Here is a 20,360-nt window from a genome sequence, read left to right on the forward strand (position 1 = left end):
CAGACGGCGTTGAACTTCAGTGTAGATGAAGATCGCACAATGCCACTTCTTCTGCTTTGATTGTTTAAGCAAAATATTGAAGATTGAGTTTTTCCATATTGTTATTTCAGGAACTTGTTGATATGTTTTTATTTTCCGTTATATTCTCTTTCTGTTAGCCTGGGTATGGCATGAGTTCATGGTATAATTCTTCAGTCTTGGCCTTCATTCTTGTTTGCTGCCATAGCTCTTTGGTCAAGGTGATAATTGACAAGAGATATTCATATCTACAGTGTACTGTGTGAAAAAATGTAGCCATCAATTCTTGGCTATGACAATGGTTGTGTGTAAGAGGTGCAGGTTTTTTTCATGTCACTTTCTAAAACATGAGGTTTTGTCTTCCAGGCGGCTTCCAAAGCAAGAAGTCTTCATATATCTTTGTTTCTCTTTCTAAAGCTTGAGCTCTTCTTATTTAAGTGATAATGCCCGAGAAGCCTGTGTTTGGAGGATATATTGGTACGGGTGTTGTTAGGCCTGAGACGAAGTCGAGGGTAGTATCACTTTTATACAACGGGTTACCAACATATTCAAATAATGATTTAAATATTTTCTTCTTATATTTTCACATCACCTTCCAAACCATCAAATCCATTCTTATGTATTCATACTTGAATCTTCGTATATTTTCATGAGTTGCTGACGTTTCATGTTCATTTTTATCTTCCTTAATATATGGTTTGAGTCTTCTGTGATCTTCTGACGTGATTATGTTTTAGTAATGAGACCACATTTTGGGGATTTCGCAACACTTATTTCAGTACTAGGTTACACAGGCAAGAATGTTTGTTAAGACAAACAAACTATGAACACAGATGCTTTTTAAACATACTGTAGCACACACAAACACTAAGGCGGCGACATGGATGCAATTTTGTCATCCATCATTAATATGCCCTGCTAGAAATTACTTGTAAACTACATGGTTTAATAAAATAAAAAAAGTTCCTCCCAAACCTATCAATTATGAAACATCTACAATACATGTAAATGTGCTGTATGATAATCAATGTCAATGTGAAGTATGGATTGTTAACCATTGTTAAAGCCACCCTTATTCAAGAACACCATCATCCAAAAGGGTCAGGGATCTAATAGGTAATGATTAAACCCAGCATTATTCTGAATGATCACACGTGTGTTCTGTAAGCCCAGCCTCAGACCGGAAAAGTCATTTGTTTTATCAAATGACTTTGATCCTTGAAGGGTGCCTCCCATGCAGTAGTCAATGCAGTATCCATGATCTTACCAATGACCGTCTCCTGAAGTATTGGGCCTGGCCTTGTGCGGCCTGTGCGCTTGCCACGCTTAGCAGCTTCTGCTGGCTCGTTGGCCTCATCGGCACTTGAAGCCTCATCGCCACTTGCAGCCTCGTCATTGTTGGCAGACGCACCACCGCTTGCTGGCCCGGCACCACCAGCACCACCTGCGCTCTTTGCCTTTCTTTTTTGGACTTTGGCATTTGTGGCTGTGCCATTACTATTTGTCTTTCCTAGTAATGATTATTATAATCACTGTCAATCACTCATTGATTATTTGTCGACTATTGTTGGGTAAGGCGTTGAAGAGAACCCCAATGGTAACAGTAACAACAGCAGTAACAACAACATCCACGACAACAAAAGCAACAATAGCAACAATAACAATTGCACAACAACTATAACTTTAACACGGAAGGGGTGGTGAAGAATTAGTTTCCAATTACTTATCCAATACAGTTCCAGAAACTGACAAGCCTTACGTATCCATAACTTCTCTGGTTAGTAGCTGGATGTAATTGACATTTTCCTCAAAATAAAAAACATTTTGAGGAAATATGAAGACAATATCCTTTTACCTAAAACTTATTTTTGTTGTACTTGAATAAGTAACCTGGCAAATTTCTTCACCAATCTATGTAATGAAAAGAGAGCCCCTTGCCTAGTGGTTAGAGCATTTGACAAGTAACCGAAAGGTTGCAAGATCGAATCTCCGAGCTGACAAGGTAAAAATCTGTCGTTCTGCCCCTGAACAAGGCAGTTAACCCACTGTTCCTAGGCTGTCATTGAAAATAATAATTTGTTCTTAACTGACTTGCCTAGTTAAATAAAGGAAAAATAAAGAGCCCCTTTTTCAAAAGCAAACATTCACAAATGGGTCAACACAACACACAAATAACATACAGATGAAACATCGAAGCACACACACGTGGCATATAAAACACAAACATTAGGTCATATTTGTATTTCAAAGAGTGAAGGATAAGTATGTACATGCTATGTACATTTTGTATTTTACATAAAGATTAATAAGAGGTATGTTAACTGTGCTTGTTATTATTTGTTAAATTTAGAAGGCAGTTAATAATCAAAAGAAAAAAAGATGACACAACCAACTAAGTACTTTCAGAGAAAGGTACTCGAGCTCGACTTAGTTGGAAATTCAATTTTTCCCTACTAAGTATTTATCTGAGGTTCAGACACAAAGTGATGGATGCTTCTGCTAGAGACAGTAATTGTTGGTTTGGACATTATTTAGACATGGTTGGTGACCTGCAATGTGTATGCATTTTACAAACTGCTTCATCAAGTGTATCACTATATTGTGTAGAACAGTCCACTCTAAAGTAAACAAGTAGGCCTATGGATTTATGAAAATGTATTTCAAATTATGACAATTAGTACATCATAATGTGGCAGATGTTATGTTTAACTACAATGCCACAGTTTTGGTCAATTTTTTCTGACTACATATGAAGTCATAGAGTATGGGACCTATTTTGAATGACAGTTATGGCATAATTATTATTATTTTTTATCTCCCTTGATATAATGTATATAAACTTCAATAACAAACGCATCATACATTTGAGGGTTAATATTAATCCTAAATGTCAGTGTAAATATTACGTTTAGGATTTCTTTGAGTAAACAAAGATTTCCTTAATTTATCAGGCCCGGTGTGCCAAAGTCATTTCCGACAAATGACTTTGATATTAAACCAACCTGTTTCCATGCATGTTCATCAAATGCAACCTTCACAAAATCTTACCAACAATCTCTTCCTTGAGCAGTGGGCCTTGCCTTGTGCGTTTCACACGTTTCCCCGATTGCTCACTTGAAGCTTCCTCATCATCATCATCTATTGGTGATCATCAATTTCAAGTTGATGTCAAACAATTTCAATTGTATGTATTTACCTTGTGAATTTTGTATTTGCTTTAAAGGCAAACACATTTGTAATGAAGTTGGTTTGCTAGTTCATTAATATGATCAAATCAGACCATGTTCCATGTACTGATGTTGATTAATAATCATTTAAACTACAATATGCCAAAATGTGCAAGCTAATCACATAATTAGATGTTGCATCTCCTTTGACAATAATATACAATACCAGTCAAACGTTTGGACACACCTACAAATTCAAGGGTTTTTCTTTATTTTTACTATTTTTTACATTGTGGAATAATAGTGAAGACATCAAAACTATGAAATAACACATACTCTATGGAATCATGTAGTAACCAAAGAAAGTGTTAAACAAATCAAATGTATTTTATATTTGAGATTCTTCAAAGTAGCCACCCTCTGCCTTGATGACAGCTTTTCACACTCTTGGCATTCTCTTAACCTGCTTTATGAGGTAATCACCTGGAATGCATTTCAATTAACAGGTGTGCCTTGTTTGTGGAATTTCTTTCCTTCTCAATGCATTTGAGCCAATCAGTTGTGTTGTGAAAAGGTAGAGGTGGTATACAGAAGATAGCCCTATTTGGCAAAAGTCCATATCATGGCAAGAACAGCTGAAATAAGTAAAGAGAAGCGACAGTCCATCATTACTTTAAGACATAAAGTTCAGTCAATCTGGACAATTTCAAGAACTTTGAAAGTGCAGTCACAAAACCCATCAAGCGCTATGATGAAACTGGCTCTCATTAGGAACGCCACAGGAAAGGAATACCCAGAGTTACCCCTGCTGCAGAGGATAAGTTAGAGTTACCAGCCTCAGAAATTGCAGCCCAAATAAATGCTTCACAGAGTTCAAGTAATAGACATATCTCAAAATCAACTGTTCAGAGGAGACAGCGTGAACAAGGCCTTCATGGTCGAATTTCTGCAAAGAAACCACTACTAAAGGACACCAATAGAAAGAAGAGACTTGCTTGGACCAAGAAACACAAGCAATGGGCATGCTTGCAGTGGAAATCTGCGGTGGACATCTGTCCTTCGGTCTGATTAGTCAAAATGTAAGACTTTTGGTTCCAACCGCTGTGTCTTTGTGAGGCGCAGAGTAGGTGAACAGATTATCTCTGCATGTGTGGTTCCCACCGTGAAGCATGGAGGAGGTGGTTTGATGGTCTTGGGGTGCTTTGCTGGTGACACTGTCTGTGATTTATTTTGAATTCAAGGCACACTTAACCAGTATGGCTACCACATCATTCTGCAGTGATATGCCATCCCATCTGATTTGCGCTTAGTGGGACTATCATTTGTTTTCAACAGGACAATGACCCAACACACCTACAGGCTATGTAAGGGTTATTTGACCAAAAAGGAGAGTGGTGGAGGGCTGCATCGGATGACCTGGCCTCCACAATTACCTGACCTCAACCCAATTGAGATGGTTTGGGATGAGTTGGACCGCAGAGTGAAGGAAAAGCAGCCAATAAGTGCTCAGCATATGTGGGAATTCTTTCAAGACTGTTAGAAAAGCATTCCAGGTGAAGCTGGTTGAGAGAATGCCAAGAGTGTGCAAAGCTGTCATCAAGTCAAAGGGTGGCTACTTTGAAGAATCTCAAATATAAAATATATTTAGATTTGTTTAACACTTTTTTGGCGCTCAGCATAATCCTACAATGTAGAGAATAGTAAAACTAAAGAAAAACTCTTGAACGAGTAGGTGTGTTCAGACTTTTGACTGGTACTGTATGTCAGTTGTTATATACATGGATGTATGAAAATAAAGACTGGAGGCCAAAGCAATAACAAAAAAACATAATTTTAAAATGGATGCACACAAAAACGAATGATTTGATGATTTGAATCTTAGTTGACTTGTCAGGGGTGTGTGTCCTTTACTTGCTTTTTTATGGTAGGTACTTCTTAAAGGCATACTTTGGGATTTTGACAATGAGGCCCTGTATCTACTTCCCCAGATAAACTGGTGGATACCATTTTTATGTCTCTGCATGCAGTTTGAAGGAAGATGCTAACTAACTGGATGGAAGTTATTGTGCTAACACTTGTTGGCATATTTTTTAAACATTTTTCTTTTTTTATATTTAACCTTTATTTAACTAGGCAAGTCAGTTAAGAACAAATTCTTATTTTACAATGACAGCCTACACCGGGCAAACCCGGACAACGCTGGGCCAATTGTGAGCCACCCTATGGGACTCCCAATCACGGCCTGTTTTGATACAGCCTGGATTTGAACTAGGGTAACTGTAGTGACGCTTGTAGCACTGAGATGCAGCGCCTTACACCACTGCGCCACTCGGGATAGGCTCGCATAAGCTTGCATAGGCTCTAACTTCCTTCATACTGGACACAGAGACAGAAAAGTGGTATCCACAAATTCATCTCTCAGGTGAAATAGATAAAGGGCCTAATATCCAAAAGCCCAAAGTATTCATTTAAGTAGTGCTTTTAGAGGTTACCTTACCTAAATGAATCCTCTTTGGTCAATCAGTGACTTCAATTACAATCTGGTGTTAATGACCTTGAGACAGTCATCCCAGTCATAGAAATATGACATCTGGGTGAACTATACTTAGTGTAGTGGATATACTCTATGGGCCAGTTTCCCAGAACTAAAAAGCATGCATAATGGAGAATCTCCATTGAACGTGTTTTTTTGTCTAAATCTGTGTCCGGGAAACTGGCCACAATGTCTCCCATTTAAACTACTTCAAAATATTATCAGAGGAAGATATAGTTTCTTACCTATGACCGTGTCTGGAACAACTTGGCGGCTTCTCACACGCTTTGTTTTTGTGGCTCCATCTTCCTCATCAGACTCATCTGTGCTTACTACTATGTCATCGTATTCCGATCCAGATCCAGCATCTCCATCAGCCCCATCACCTGCAGCTCCAACACCTGCAGCCCCACCACCTGCAGCCCCAACACCTGCAGCCCCAACACCTGCAGCTCTACCACCTGCAGCTCCACCACCTGCAGCCCCAACACCTGCAGCTCCACCACCTGCAGCCCCACCACCTGCAGCTCCATCACCTGCAACTCCACCACCTTCAGCCCCAGCACCTGCAGCTCCTGCACCTGCAGCCCCACCACCTGCAGCCCCACCTCCTGCAGCTCCACCACCTGAGGCTTTCTTCTTTGCCTTTGCTTTCTCCTTAGCATCTTTTAATTTAGCAGCTTTTTTCTCTGCCTTAGCCTTTGCCTTAGCTTCCGCAGCCCTAGATGCCTCTCTGGCGGCTTTAGCGGCTGCATCAGCGGCCTCTTTCTCAGCCTGGGCAGCTGCGTCAGTGACCCCTCTCTCAGCAGCCTTTATCTTTGCTTCCGCCATCCTCTCTTCCATGTCTTTCTTGTGTTTTTCCGCCTGCTCCTTTGCTATTTTCTCCAGATCCAAATCACCTCCTCCAGCCTGGGTTGTTTTGCGAGCTATCTTCTTGCCTTTGTTCGCAGGGTTCTTGTCAACTAAATCAGAGAATTTGCGAGCTATTTAATATAATGGTAGCCAGTGACGTGTGTGATTCACCGTTCATTTATATGGTTTAAGAATACAACTGATATGCTAAAAGATTGTTCAAAAACATTCCATGAGAAAATTGAATAACCTCACCTTCCACCACAAGCCAGGCATTACAGGAATGGATACCTGCCACAGCTGCGTAGATACCAGCATCCAAAGGCTGACAATCCTTCACTAGCAACTTGTGGATGAGCTTGTCTTCAGACACTGTGATTTCAAATTTGTCATTATTTTCTATCGGGGCACTCTTGCCCATCCAATTAATCTCAGCCATAGGTGCAGTTAAGACACACTGAAAGATGGCATCTTGTCTTTCTTCTGCCTTCACCTCCTGAATTTTGACGGCGAAATTTACAGGTGGAACTGAAAGATGGAAAGAGAGTAGGGAATAATACATACTAAGACAATCCAGTTCACACAATAACATTGTCATGCTTCTCAAATTCTTCAAACACCAATTTTACAAATACTGCATTTCTAGTCCTTAAATGCTGTAATTCCCAAAATGTATAGTATGATGTATGCTCTTGTTAAACTTTAATTCCACATAGTATCATTCAATATTTTGTAATAATCATATTACTGTAGTATTTTTTCTAGTCTCTATTTAGACTGCGATTTGCATTTGTACTCACTTTTGAAATCCGTGGAGAAAACATTAACTCCCTCTACATCCACTGAATAGAGACCAGCATCTGCCGGGTCTAGATTTTTGATCGTGAAAATGAACTTTTTGCCAACTCGTTTCAGTTGGTGCTTCATTTCTTCTTCCATCTCAACGGTGTAAGGAACCATAATACCATCCTGCAGAGTATATATATCGTTTACTTTTTTTATCGTTTTTTTTATCTACTTTCCGAGAGTCAGATGAACTCGTTGATACCAGTTTTATATCTTTGCGTCCATTATGAAGGAAGTTGGAGGTAGTTTTGTGAGCCAATGCTAACTAGCTGTTCCCATAGACTTCTTGTCATTGCGCTAACTCTACTTAGCATTTGCGCTAAATTTAGTTGGCAAATTCCTTTAAACTGCACACAGAGACATACAAATAGTATCCACAAGTTCATCTGACTCTGGGGAAGTAGATACAGTGCATTCGGAAAGTATTCAGACCCCTTGACTTTTTCCACATTTTGTTATGGTACATACAGCCATATTCTAAAATGGATTAAATGAAACATTTTTCTCATCAATCTACACACAATACCCCATAATGCCAGAACAAAAACAGGTTTTTGAAACTTATTTTATAAGAATTCAGACCCTTTGCTATGAGACTATAAATTTAGTTAAGGTGAATCGTGTTTCCATTGATCATCCATGATATGATATGATATCAGTGTGGATGACGGATCACCACCTCAAGCTGAACCTCGGCAAGACGGAGCTGCTCTTCCTCCTGGGGAAGGACTGCCCGTTCCATGATCTCGCCATCACGGTTGACAACTCCCTTGTGTCCTCCTCCCAGAGTGCTAAGAACCTTGGCGTATTCCTGGACAACACCCTGTCGTTCTCCACTAACATCAAGGCGGTGACCCGATCCTGTAGGTTCATGCTCTACAACATTCGCAGAGTACGACCCTGCCTCACACAGGAAGCGGTGCAGGTCCTAATCCAGGCACTTGTCATCTCCCGTCTGGATTACTGCAACTCGCTGTTGGCTGGGCTCCCTGCCTGTGCCATTAAACCCCTACAACTCATCCAGAACGCCGCAGCCCGTCTGGTGTTCAACCTTCCCAAGTTCTCTCACGTCACCCCGCTCCTCCGCTCTCTCCACTGGCTTCCAGTTGAAGCTCGCATCCGCTACAAGACCATGGTGATTGCCTACGGAGCTGTGAAGGGAACGGCACCTCCATACCTTCAGGCTCTGATCAGGCCCTACACCCAAACAAGGGCACTGCGTTCATCCACCTCTGGCCTGCTGGCCCCCCTACCTCTGAGGAAGCACAGTTCCCGCTCAGCCCAGTCAAAACTGTTCGCTGCTCTGGCACCCCAATGGTGGAACAAGCTCCCTCACGACGCCAGGACAGCGGAGTCAATCACCACCTTCCGGAGACACCTGAAACCCCACCTCTTTAAGGAATACCTAGGATAGGATAAAGTAATCCTTCTAACCCCCCCCCTTAAAAGATTTAGATGCACTATTGTAAAGTGGTTGTTCCACTGGATATCATAAGGTGAATGCACCAATTTGTAAGTCGCTCTGGATAAGAGCGTCTGCTAAATGACTTAAATGTAATGTAATGTAATGTAATGATATGTTTCTACAACTTGATTGGAGTCAACCTGTGGTAAATTAAATTGATTGGACATGATTTGGAAGGGCACACACCTGTCTATATAAAGTCCCACAGTTGACAGTGCATATCAGAGCATAAACCAAGCCATGAGGTCGAAGGAATTGTCCGTAGAGTTCCCAGAACATGATTGTGTTGAGGCACAGATCTGGGGAAGGGTACCAAAACATTTCTGCAGCATAAAAGTCCCCAAGAACACAGTGGCCTCCATCGTTCTTAAATGGAAGAAGTTTGGAATCACCAAGGCTCTTCCTTGAGCTGGCTACCCGGCCAAACTGAGCAATCGGGGTAGAAGGGCCTTGGTAAGGGAGGTGACCAAGAACCTGATGGTAAATCCGACAGAGCTCTAGAGTTCCTCTGTGGAGATGGGAGAACCTTCCAGAAGGATAACCATCTTGTCAGCACTTCACCAATCACGTCTTTATGGTAGAGTGGTGTCATGTCTTTGGCTATGCCGGATTAAGTGATATGACATGCTATTCTATAAAATAATTTCTCTGTAATTAATATTACATGATTAACCTGTTGGGGCTAGGGGGCAGTATTTTCACAGCCGGATACAAAACGTACCCGATTTAAACTGGTTACTACTCTTGCCCAGAAATGAGAATATGCATATAATTAGTAGATTTGGATAGAAAACACCCTAAAGTTTCTAAAATTGTTGGAATGGTGTCTGTGAGTATAACAGAACTCATATGGCAGGCCAAAACCTGAGAGGATTCTATATGGGAAGTGGCCTGTCTGACAAGTTGTTGTTCATCTGGGCTCTTTTTATTGAAGACTGAGGATCTTTGCTCTAACGTGACACTTCCTACGGCTCCCATAGGCTCTCAGAGCCCGGGAAAAAGCGGAATGATATCGAGGCAGGCTCTGGCTGAAACACATTATCGCTTTTGGCAAGTGGCCGATCAGAGTACTATGGGCTTAGGCGCGTGCCCGAGTCGACTCCATGCTTTATTTTCTTTCGTCTGTTTACCTAAATGCAGATTCCCGGTCGGAATATTATCGCTTTTTTACGAGAAAAATGGCATAAAAAATTGATTTTAAACAGCGGTTGACATGCTTCGAAGTACGGTAATGGGATATTTAGAAATATTTTGTCACGAAATGCGCCATGCTCGTAACCCTTATTTACCCTTTCGGATAGTGTCTTGACCGCACGAACAAAACGCCGCTATTTGGATATAACTATGGATTATTTGGGACCAAACCAACATTTGTTATTGAAGTAGAAGTCCTGGGAGTGCATTCTGACGAAGAACACCAAAGGTAATAACATTTTTCTTATAGTAAATCTGACTTTGGTGAGTGCAAAACTTGCTGGGTGTCTAAATAGCTAGCCCTGTGATGCCGGGCTATCTACTGAGAATATTGCAAAATGTGCTTTCACCGAAAAGCTATTTTTAAATCGGACATATCGAGTGAATAGAGGAGTTCTGTATCTATAATTCTTAAAATAATTGTTATGCTTTTTGTGAACGTTTATCGTGAGTAATTTAGTAAATTCACCGGAAGTTTGCGGGGGTATGCTAGTTCTGAACGTCACATGCTAATGTAAAAAGCTGGTTTTTGATATAAATATGAACTTGATTGAACAAAACATGCATGTATTGTATAACATAATGTCCTAGGGTTGTCATCTGATGAAGATCATCAAAGGTTAGTGCTGCATTTAGCTGTCTTCTGGGTTTTTGTGACATTATATGCTAGCTTGAAAAATGGGTGTCTGATTATTTCTGGCTGGGTACTCTGCTGACATAATCTAATGTTTTGCTTTCGTTGTAAAGCCTTTTTGAAATCGGACAGTGTGGTTAGATTAACGAGGGTCTTGTCTTTAAAATGCTGTAAAATAGTAATATGTTTGAGAAATTGAAGTAATAGCATTTCTAAGGTATTTGAATAACGCGCCACAGGATTCCACTGGCTGTTACGTAGGTGGGACGATTTCGTCCCGCTGGCCCTAGAGAAGTTATAGAGCTGTTATCTTCCGAATAAACTCTTAAAGACCTAGTAATCTTTTACATCAATAGCAGTCAATATTAATCGTCACCTTATTTCAGTCTCATCTGACCATCATAGAATTCTTGGTTATCTTCACGAACCCTGGCTAACAAGTTGAATCAGCAATACAAACTTTGGTTTAATTATTTATTTACTAAATACCTAAATAATCACACAGAATTACATAAACACAGAATGGATCATACATTGATTACTAATTATGTCCTACAAGAAAACGTCCCTGGGGGACGGAACCTGTATGAGAGCTGGTTACACAAAGAGAGGGATTTGGGCTTGAATGAAAGCGCGGGAGGACTGAAGAGCAAAGGGAGAAGCTATGCTATCGTAAATACAGAATCTTATGCATTCTAAATAACCACATATTTGGAAAAGGACAATGCAATAAATATTTACTCTGAGCTGCACTTCAATAGGTTGGTTGTAGATGGAAGGCTGTGTTGCCCAACAGAGATCTTCCTTTTCCTTTGAAGAGTGTCTCTGGTGGTAAACTGGATATGTTGTAGTATCGTGTTGTTTGTTAGGACAGATCCTTTGTCCATCCTTTCCTAGCCCACATTTACAGCTGCTGTTGCTAACTCAACGGCTAGGATGTCTCACTTCTTTAGTGAATAAGAGTTCAAAGTTCATACCATTCGCAACCAAAGCTCACGCTGAGATTGGCTTAGTTCTGTAGTTGACATGTTAGTCCTTTTAACATATGGACCGTCGTCCTATCGTCCTCGGAACAAGAAGTACAATTTTCATCAAGGGCTTTATATAAGAGGGGAGAGAAGGGCATGTTTCATAGTTTATAACCAATGTCTCTTCACATGGGCGGGGCCACTGAGTTGAGCATAGTTCACTCATGAAAACCCAATTCTTCTCATTTGGAAGCTAAAAGTACATTTCATCTTTTCACAAATAGTTTCATATTTAAACATTTAAATTGCACAACAATTCCATGTGAATCTGATAACTATAATGTGCAGACTTTCCAAGATACAGTTTATGTCATCCTATCATTAGTAAGAATGTCTCAGATGCCAACTGATCTGGCATCCTATTCATTAAGTACCAACGCATATTTTCAACTGGTTGGATTATCGAAATATGGTTCCTTTCCCCCCACCTTTTGATGTTCCCAGACTCTCTATGTTTAACAAAGGCTTTTCAAGAGTCCTTCGGTAGAGTCAAGAGAGAGGAAAGGGAGAAAGGTATTTATGGGGGGTCATAAACCTTACCCACAGGCCAAGGTCATGACAGTGGTGACACAGAAGCCCAAGAATACCCACAAATACTAGAGGCTGTAATTGCTGCCAAAGGTGCTTCAAGAAAAGTACTGAATAAAGAGTCTGAATACTTATGTAAATGAAATAAACAGGAGAGCTATTGAACAGTTTGGTATGAGCGTTCATACCTTGTAGAGGAAAATCCTGCTGCTGGCATCTTTAAGATCCATGTCAATTTCAAACGTTGCATTTTCATCAGCATTGACTTCGATGTGTTTGAGCAAACTGATATGTTCAATAAACTGAAACAGACAAATATCAAAGGTACGGTAAAATGACTGAGAAACCATAAGATCTTTGAAAAATCAAACAGGTAACTGACACATTCTCCCTTTTACTTTATTGGTGTTTTCTTCAAAATAACACCAGTAAAAAGATATTCCATAGTACTATACCTGTGCCTGTTCCACCTCTCTCTCCCTTTTCATTTCAGCCAGTTTTGTCAGCATCCCACGGAAATTAGTGATGCCATACTCAGCACAGATTTGTTCATAATCTTTCTTGTCGGCACTCATCAGGATCTCCCAAATTTTCTCTTCAGATTCGAGTGGCTTTTGCTCATGGACTTCTCCACTGCAGATCAAATCAAATGTTATTTGTCACATGTGCCGAATACAACAGGTGTACAGTGAAATGCTTAATTAAAAGTGCATAACCTACAATGTTTTAAAAGGTTTTAAGAAATAAAAGTGTCAAGTAAAAAATAGATAAGTAACAAATATAAAATAAAAGTAACAAATAATGAAACAGCAGCAGTAAAATAACAATAGCAAGGCTATATACAGAGGGTACCGGTACAGAGTCAATGTTAGTCAAGGTAATTGAGGCAATATGTACATATAGGTAGAGTATAAAAGTGACTGTGCGTAGACAATACACAGAGAGTAGCAGCAGCGTAAAAGAGGGATCTGTTTAGCCCTTTGATTAGCTGTTCAGGAGTCTTAAGGCTTGGTGGTAGAAGCTGTTATGAAGCCTTTTGGACCTAGACTTGGCGCTCCGGTACCGCTTGCTGTGCGGTAGCAGAGCTACCTAGTCTATGACTAGGGTGGCTGGAATCTTTGACAATTTTTAGGGCCTTCCTCTGACACCGCCTGATATTGAGGTCCTGGATGGCAGGAAGCTTGGTCCCAGTGATGTACTGGGCTGTACGCACTACCCTCTGTAGTGCCTTGCTGTCGGAGGCCGAGCAGTTGCCATACCAGGCAGTGATGCAACCAGTCAGGATGCTCTCGATGGTGCAGCTATAGAATCTTTTGAAGATCTGAGGACCATTGCCAAATTTTTTCAGTCTCCTGATGGGGAATAGGTTTTGTCGTGCCCACTTCACGACTGTCATGGTGTGCTTGGACCATGTTAGTTTGTTGGTGATGTGGACACCAAGGAACTTGAAGCTCTCAACCTGCTCCACTGCAGCCCCGTCGATGAGAATGGGGGCGTGCTCGGTCCTCTTTTTCTTGTTGTCCACAACAATCTCCTTTGTCTTGATCACGTTGAGGGAGAGGATGTTGTCTTGGCACCACATGGCCAGGTCTCTGACCTCCTCCCAATAGACAGTTTCATCATTGTTGGTAATCATCAGCAAACTTGATGATGGTGTTGGAGTCGTGCCTGGCCATGCAGTCATGAGTGAACAGGGAGTACAGGATGGGACTGAGCACGTACCCCTGAGGGGCCCCTGTGTTAAGGATCAGCATGGTGGATGTGTTGTTACCTATTCTTACCACCTGGGTGTGGCCCTTCAGGAAGTCCAGGATCCAGTTGCAGAGGGAGGTGTTTAGTCACACAGGATGATAATTTACCATGCATGCATTCATTTAAATTGCTATTGCAGAGTTGCAGCCTGTATTTAGTAATTGTCTCCTGTTATACAAATCTATTCAGCATCGTGTTTCCCTCTGTCACTTAGGGCGTGTTTTCCAGACCTGAACCCTTTTCAAACAGAGAGCTTTAACTTATTGTTACCTTCTTTTTAGAGGTTTGGGTTGTCTGTTTGAAAGGTTTAGGAGTTAGGAAACTGTGAATTTTAACCACTAAAATACCCGTTCAAGACCTATTTACACAACCTGTTAATAAAGTACAATGTAATACATTCTCTTACCGCTTCTTCAACATTGTTCTAAAAGACCCAGGTTTGAGTGCTTCTTGTTCTTCTTTGGACTTGGCTATTTCCCTCGTCTTTTTGAATCCAACTGGACAGAAAGGATTAATAATGTTTATGTCTTAAAGTGTTGATCATTCTTTTTAAATCATTAGAATGCACTTGCTTGACAAGATAAATATTGCTTAAGAGAGATTTAGATTAGATGTGTTAGAGTTCTCTTTTTGTGTGTCTTACCTTCAATGACATTCAGCTGGATAGTGCAAACAGCCTTTCCATACTCATTTGTTGCAAAGCATTTGTACGTGTCGGCATCTTCTGTACATACTTTGGGGATCTGTAAGCAAATTGATAATGTATTAACTACGTACTTACCATCGACTGCTGTTAAGGTCTATAAAACAAATCAATTGAAATATACTTCAAGGGTAATTGTTTTATTTATTTTAAAATCTAGAAATGTAACCAATAATTATTCTAATACATTGTTTCATGTTAAAGGGTTGAAATATAAAGGTTGGAGTAAAAAGGAGGGGACTTGAGTATAAGAACCAGTTGGTGCTGAATGGTGATAAACATGCTTACCTCTAGGGTGTGTTCACCAGTCGCCTCGTCATACTTGCTCTGGAACTTCTGTGGATCGTCTATCTTTCCATTTGCTCGGTTCCATGTCACTTTGGGTGTAGGTTCACCATACACAATGGCTTTGAACACCCCGAACTTGCCTGATTTGTGATTAGAGTCATAGAATACTCGTAAATAGTAGCATTTTGTACCATTGTGTTTTTCTTCTGATGTCCACTATATGTTCGTATTTGAGTGTCTAATTAGTCCATCCTTTTGGTGATACAATTTTACATAAGGATTAGTGCGATAGGTCGGACTGTATTTGTTTGGTATGTTATTGAATACATTGCATTTTCACCATATATGATGTGTAACATTCATTATACAACTACCCCCAATGATGAAAGAGCTAGGCGTTAATTATGGCATATGCTTTAATAAGGAGCTTAACAGTCTGCCTCTATTAAAGGTTGTGTCACCAATCTAAGTGTGCAAGGTTAAATAAGGATTTGGTATGTGAGTGGGTAGGGCATAGAAGGTCATCATAATCATAAATTATGTAGAGTCTACATTTCATTTCTGTTGCAAATGAAGTTGATATGAGCCATCTGTAAGGATTGCATTTTGTGGACTCCACCATACATCACATGCCTTATGACCACTGTCACATGTCATGGCCTGAAGCCTGTGCAACCTACTCCAAATGATATAAATGTCTCAACTGAGATGTAAAGTAATGCAATCGGGCCTATCCCTACATGTCCTTATGCTGCTTGTCTTAGTCAGGACAAAATATAATATATGCCATTTAGCAGACACCTTCATCCAAAGCACCTTACAGTCATGTGTGCATTTTATATATTTTTTATTTACGTATGGGAAGTCCTGGGAATCAATCCCACTCTCCTGGTGTTGCAGGTGCCATGCTCTACCAACTGAGCTACAGAGGACCACATATGTTAATCCCATCAGCACCCCCGCTGCAGTGGGTCACTGTTCCCATTTTGGTTGACCCAATTCCTATGTGCTGCAGCTTGGAATATTACATTTGTTTTTTTTCCCTCTTTGTTTATAAGGCAGTAGCAGAACACATAACATGTATTGCAGTATAATAGGAAAGCTATGCCTGTTAATGCAGAATATTACATGATTAACTGTTCCTTACCCTCCTGAATGGTCAACGCGATGGGCTTGCGGGTGAAGTCAGGGTGGCTTTTCCCCTCTGGTATTTCCTCCACATACTGCGTGATCATAACTCCAGGGACTTTTGATCTGAATTTCTTGACTGATCACACACACAAAAAAATACATCATTACAAAATTGCATAATTATTTGATAACATTGTTAGCACTTACTGCTTAAAACAATTGAGATTTGCATTAATGGTTGACCAAATCTAACACCCATAATGTCTAATACCTAATAATATCATGTAATATATGACTTTTTGAATGTAAGGGATTGAGGGCCAGATTCGGACCTAATATTACTGTAGAAGTAGTCATAGTACAACTAATAAGCCCAAGACAGTCTTGTTAAAGCAATGGCTGATACACCAAAACATGGAGTAGACTAGTAGTATCAGGTCAGGAATACTGCCCTAAATCACATGCCACATCTAGCAAGAAAATACACCTATATGCAAAGTTTGCGCGTGTTATTTTCATACCAAAATGAAGCCAACTAAGCAAAAAACATGATGTTATTATTATTTTCACTTTAGATCAATGCATCATTGTTCTCTTAATATTTATGGTACTGTACATTTTTCTTTTAAAGCTGAAATCTGTAGTTGGTGAAACTACCATGTCCTGTTAGAGATATTGCATCAACAAATAAGTTACTTCAAACAATGCCACGATGCTGGACGCTCCTCTCCTCTGTTTCATCAACAAAACAAAACAATAACAAAGGGGCTGGGGTGAACAGTGGCGCTGTTTCCCCCTTGACGGATTTCAGCTTTAATGTGATGTCTCTTTTTATTGTAACAGCTGCAACTTAGCGCCGCTGCACATACTTAGTCAATCTGACCCCAACTGTTTCAAATTATGTTTGGTCATCCATACTATTTCCATCCATATTTCTCTGTTTTACTTGACTACTGTAACTGAACACAAATATAATTTCACAGCACTGATGAGTAATCATGAGCAAAAAAAATTTCATGCAGATGTTAATTGTCTGTAAGAACATTTTCTGGAAGCCCATAACCTAAAACCTAGGTCATGAAGGGCCCAATCTGTCCTCCCACATACTCAACTTGTATTCTCTTGCACAAGCTACAGTTAGGTTGCAAGACAATATAAGGACCTCATAGCAATCATCCGCAATGCCCCTTAGGGATAGTTTGTCAGTATTAATGGATTTGTCATTTGTTTAGAATTCTACAATGAAGTGCATCTGCTGAAAGTTTGAGTCATACAAGTACACGAATTACACCATTCATATGATGATGTATACAGTGGCCTACATGCAACACAGTCATTACTTTCATCCACAATGCTTTGGTACAGTAAAACACCCAGAAAAAAAAGTATAAGGCATACTCTCTTAGAAAAAAAGGTGCTATCTAAAACCTTAAAGGGTTCTTCAGCTTTCCCCATGGGATAACCATTAGAAGAACCCTTTTTTTGTTTCCATGTAGAGGCCTTTTGGGTTCAGTGTAGAACCCTTTCCACAGTGGAAACTTTTTTCTAAGATTGTACAAAGAGAAAGACACATCAATGGAAACTCAAGTTGCTGGAGTTTCCTTTTCTCTCGCATACCTTTTTTGTGTTTGGGCTTTTCCATAGCACCCTCAGCACCATCCACTTTACAAGCAACATGACAGCAAGAGAAAGGAAAATGCACAGGAAACATTAATCCCGACAAAAGCACCTGAGAGAGGCTTGGGAACTTCGACAGGATTATGAATCCACACAAACAGTACATAGATACATACGATTAACATTAAACACAAGGACAAGGGAAACATCCAACACACACAACTTGGAGAGAACCAACCTCCTAAGGTTTTTCAGAAGAGTATTTGATGGAACAAAAGTTTGAAAGAAACATTTTGGAAGATTAATTGTATATATACATTTGTAACCATTACGAATTTCTGAGTACATCAGATCATGGAGTTAACAGCAATTATATTGTTTCCTAAGTCCTTATGCTGCTTGTCTTAGTCTTAGTTATATATTTTAAAATTTAGCATACAAGGTATGTTTTCTCTATGATGATGGCCTATTAATACTAACTAAGAACTAGTGGTGTTAAATTATACTAAACCTGCTGACCAACTTTGGTGTATCAGATATCAGATATGCCAGTCCAATAAGGTCCCATTTAATGTGTTGTGGTCGTCCATAGGGTTGGGCTGTTGAGAGACCTTTTCTGTGCCAGTTACAGTGCATATTAATAGTTGGCTGTAAATTGATTTGGAAAACAGCTGAGGAAGATGAGATATCAGATTATGTCTTCTACCAAACAGTTTATTGTCAGACATCCATCTTTTGAGTCCAGTCTTCCCATTTCAATCTTCCCCACAGTGAAAATTCTTTAAACGCTTCAGTTTACTGGTCAAATATGATCTCAAACTTAATCTTCTGTTTAGATTTGTTGACTAAGTAGATATGTTGTCAAGCATTCAGCACAGGTTTGACAGATTTCTCTTGATGTTAAATCAGTTCTTCAGTTTAGTTTTTCTAGCATAAGCGTGTTGTCTTACAGTTTTGTGATGTATTTTTTGTAAACTGCAAGTAAATAAAACAATTCACAGCACTTTTCATTCTTCACTCTTCATAATCACGATAAACTTCTTCTTTTTCGTTCTTCTGCTGAATCAGAAATATATTCATGCCAATTCCTTTTCCAATATCACCCAATGACTGGCTGGTGATATTGCCTTATGATGGTGTTGACAGGGAAGTGTTTGACATGATTGGTTCACTAGAAGGGTTGACAGGGTGATTTGACTGCTACTTCACCTTTTAAACTGATTGAAGCAATAGCAAGCAGTTTGTATTTCTTCATGTGCTCTTCTGGAGAATGGTCCTTTTCGGCAATATCTTCATTCCTAGTATAATTGACACTGTAGCAGGTGTTGTTAATATTTAATCAGGGTGGTCCTGTATGATTTTGGAAGCCAGATGATTGTGCACAAATATTTGGATTGAAGGATCTCTTCAACTTCCTCTCGATAGCACAAGAGCAGAAGACATTATTAGCTGATGTTCTTGACGAAGCTTGTCATTTATGACTATCTAAATGTCATCTGTACTGAAAATGATCTCATATCTTCTCTTCACTTAGTTGTGTATTGGACGGTCTAATTGATACACTTTACATACCTCGATTTACTGGCAAACTATCAGTAGAAGACGCTGGAGCACCGTGTTGCACACGCATTGCAACAATTGTTCTGTCAATACAGCACAACCTAACATTTTTATGCCAGCAACTGTATCTTGGCAATCAATAACGGGCTATGATTACTGCCTTTTTTGTTATTTACCCTTTGCCTGTGTGTGACTGCATTGGGTGGTTGTCTGTCTTGATTCAACTGTTCAGAGGAAAAATCCATCACATTGCACTTACCCTTCTGCCCTTCGGCAGATTTATCTGTCACTTTCGACTTCATCACCTTCATCTTGGTATATTTTGGATCAGAAGGCTCTGTAACAGACATTCACACAGAGAAAAGGAATGTGAGTTAAAACTGTCAAGTTGAATGGAACATCACTACCACTGACTACAGTCATTGAGATGCCTACTAGGTACGAGACAAAATAAAAAGACACAAGAAAAAACAGGGGTTTCAGAAGAGATAATTTACATGAGTGACATTCTCTCCTCTTCAGCTAATAACCAGCAGGTGGCACTTGAAACGCGGGTTTGGTGTTGTTTGCACTATTTCTAATCTCATTAAAAGGTTGCTTATCAAAGAAACCCTAAAATGACATCATCAGGGTAGTGTATCATCCTCCCAGATGATACAGTACCAAGCGGCTGCTAGCAATGGAAGAGAAATCTTGATTAAGTGGTGCTGTTATTCTACCCAGTCAGTAAGAGGCAGCATGCAACACACGTCTATCTATTGGCCTTGTGTCGAACCACTGGATCGATGTCTATTCTAGGAATGTGATGCTGACATGTTTTGATTGAGCCCTGCAGTTGTTGAAATCTCTACTAAACCAAACGGTGGGAGGATATGCAGAGGGGGTGGGTAGCAACAGAGGCACCGAGGGCGCTATAGATTATCGAGGTATTTGTAGATGGTTAATAGGGAACATAGCTAACAAAGATCTCTGCTCTCTGCAGATTATAGATCACTTGTCAATATGATTCTACAGGATTAAGAGTTGATACTAAGTTTTGAGAAT

At 40.0% G+C, this 20,360-nt stretch overlaps 1 protein-coding gene across 6 annotated transcripts in view; it reads right to left on the reverse strand.

The window, feature by feature from the left end:
• The window catches only part of igfn1.1 (immunoglobulin like and fibronectin type III domain containing 1, tandem duplicate 1), a 33,732-nt gene that overhangs the window by 6,198 nt on the left and 7,174 nt on the right, over positions 1-20,360 (reverse strand). For 2 of the 6 annotated variants that reach the window (XM_014133791.2, XM_045691893.1), the window contains exons 2-13: positions 19,576-19,653; positions 16,156-16,275; positions 15,009-15,148; positions 14,661-14,760; positions 14,424-14,514; positions 12,721-12,898; positions 12,454-12,567; positions 7,371-7,539; positions 6,826-7,098; positions 5,964-6,680; positions 3,067-3,156; positions 1,286-1,528 (exon numbers count right to left, since the gene is read on the reverse strand). In XM_014133791.2, coding sequence (XP_013989266.2) covers positions 1,286-1,528; positions 3,067-3,156; positions 5,964-6,680; positions 6,826-7,098; positions 7,371-7,539; positions 12,454-12,567; positions 12,721-12,898; positions 14,424-14,514; positions 14,661-14,760; positions 15,009-15,148; positions 16,156-16,275; positions 19,576-19,627 — 2,287 coding nt within the window. In that variant the 5' untranslated portion in view covers positions 19,628-19,653. Of the gene's footprint in view, positions 1-1,285; positions 1,529-3,066; positions 3,157-5,963; positions 6,681-6,825; positions 7,099-7,370; positions 7,540-12,453; positions 12,568-12,720; positions 12,899-14,423; positions 14,515-14,660; positions 14,761-15,008; positions 15,149-16,155; positions 16,276-17,756; positions 17,802-19,575; positions 19,654-20,360 lie in introns of all 6 variants that reach the window. The other 4 variants (XM_014133790.2, XM_014133789.2, XM_014133793.2 and 1 more) reach the window with 4 other exon arrangements.

This window comes from Salmo salar, chromosome ssa12 (genome assembly GCF_905237065.1).
Source record: "Salmo salar chromosome ssa12, Ssal_v3.1, whole genome shotgun sequence".
Taxonomy (NCBI): domain Eukaryota; kingdom Metazoa; phylum Chordata; class Actinopteri; order Salmoniformes; family Salmonidae; genus Salmo; species Salmo salar.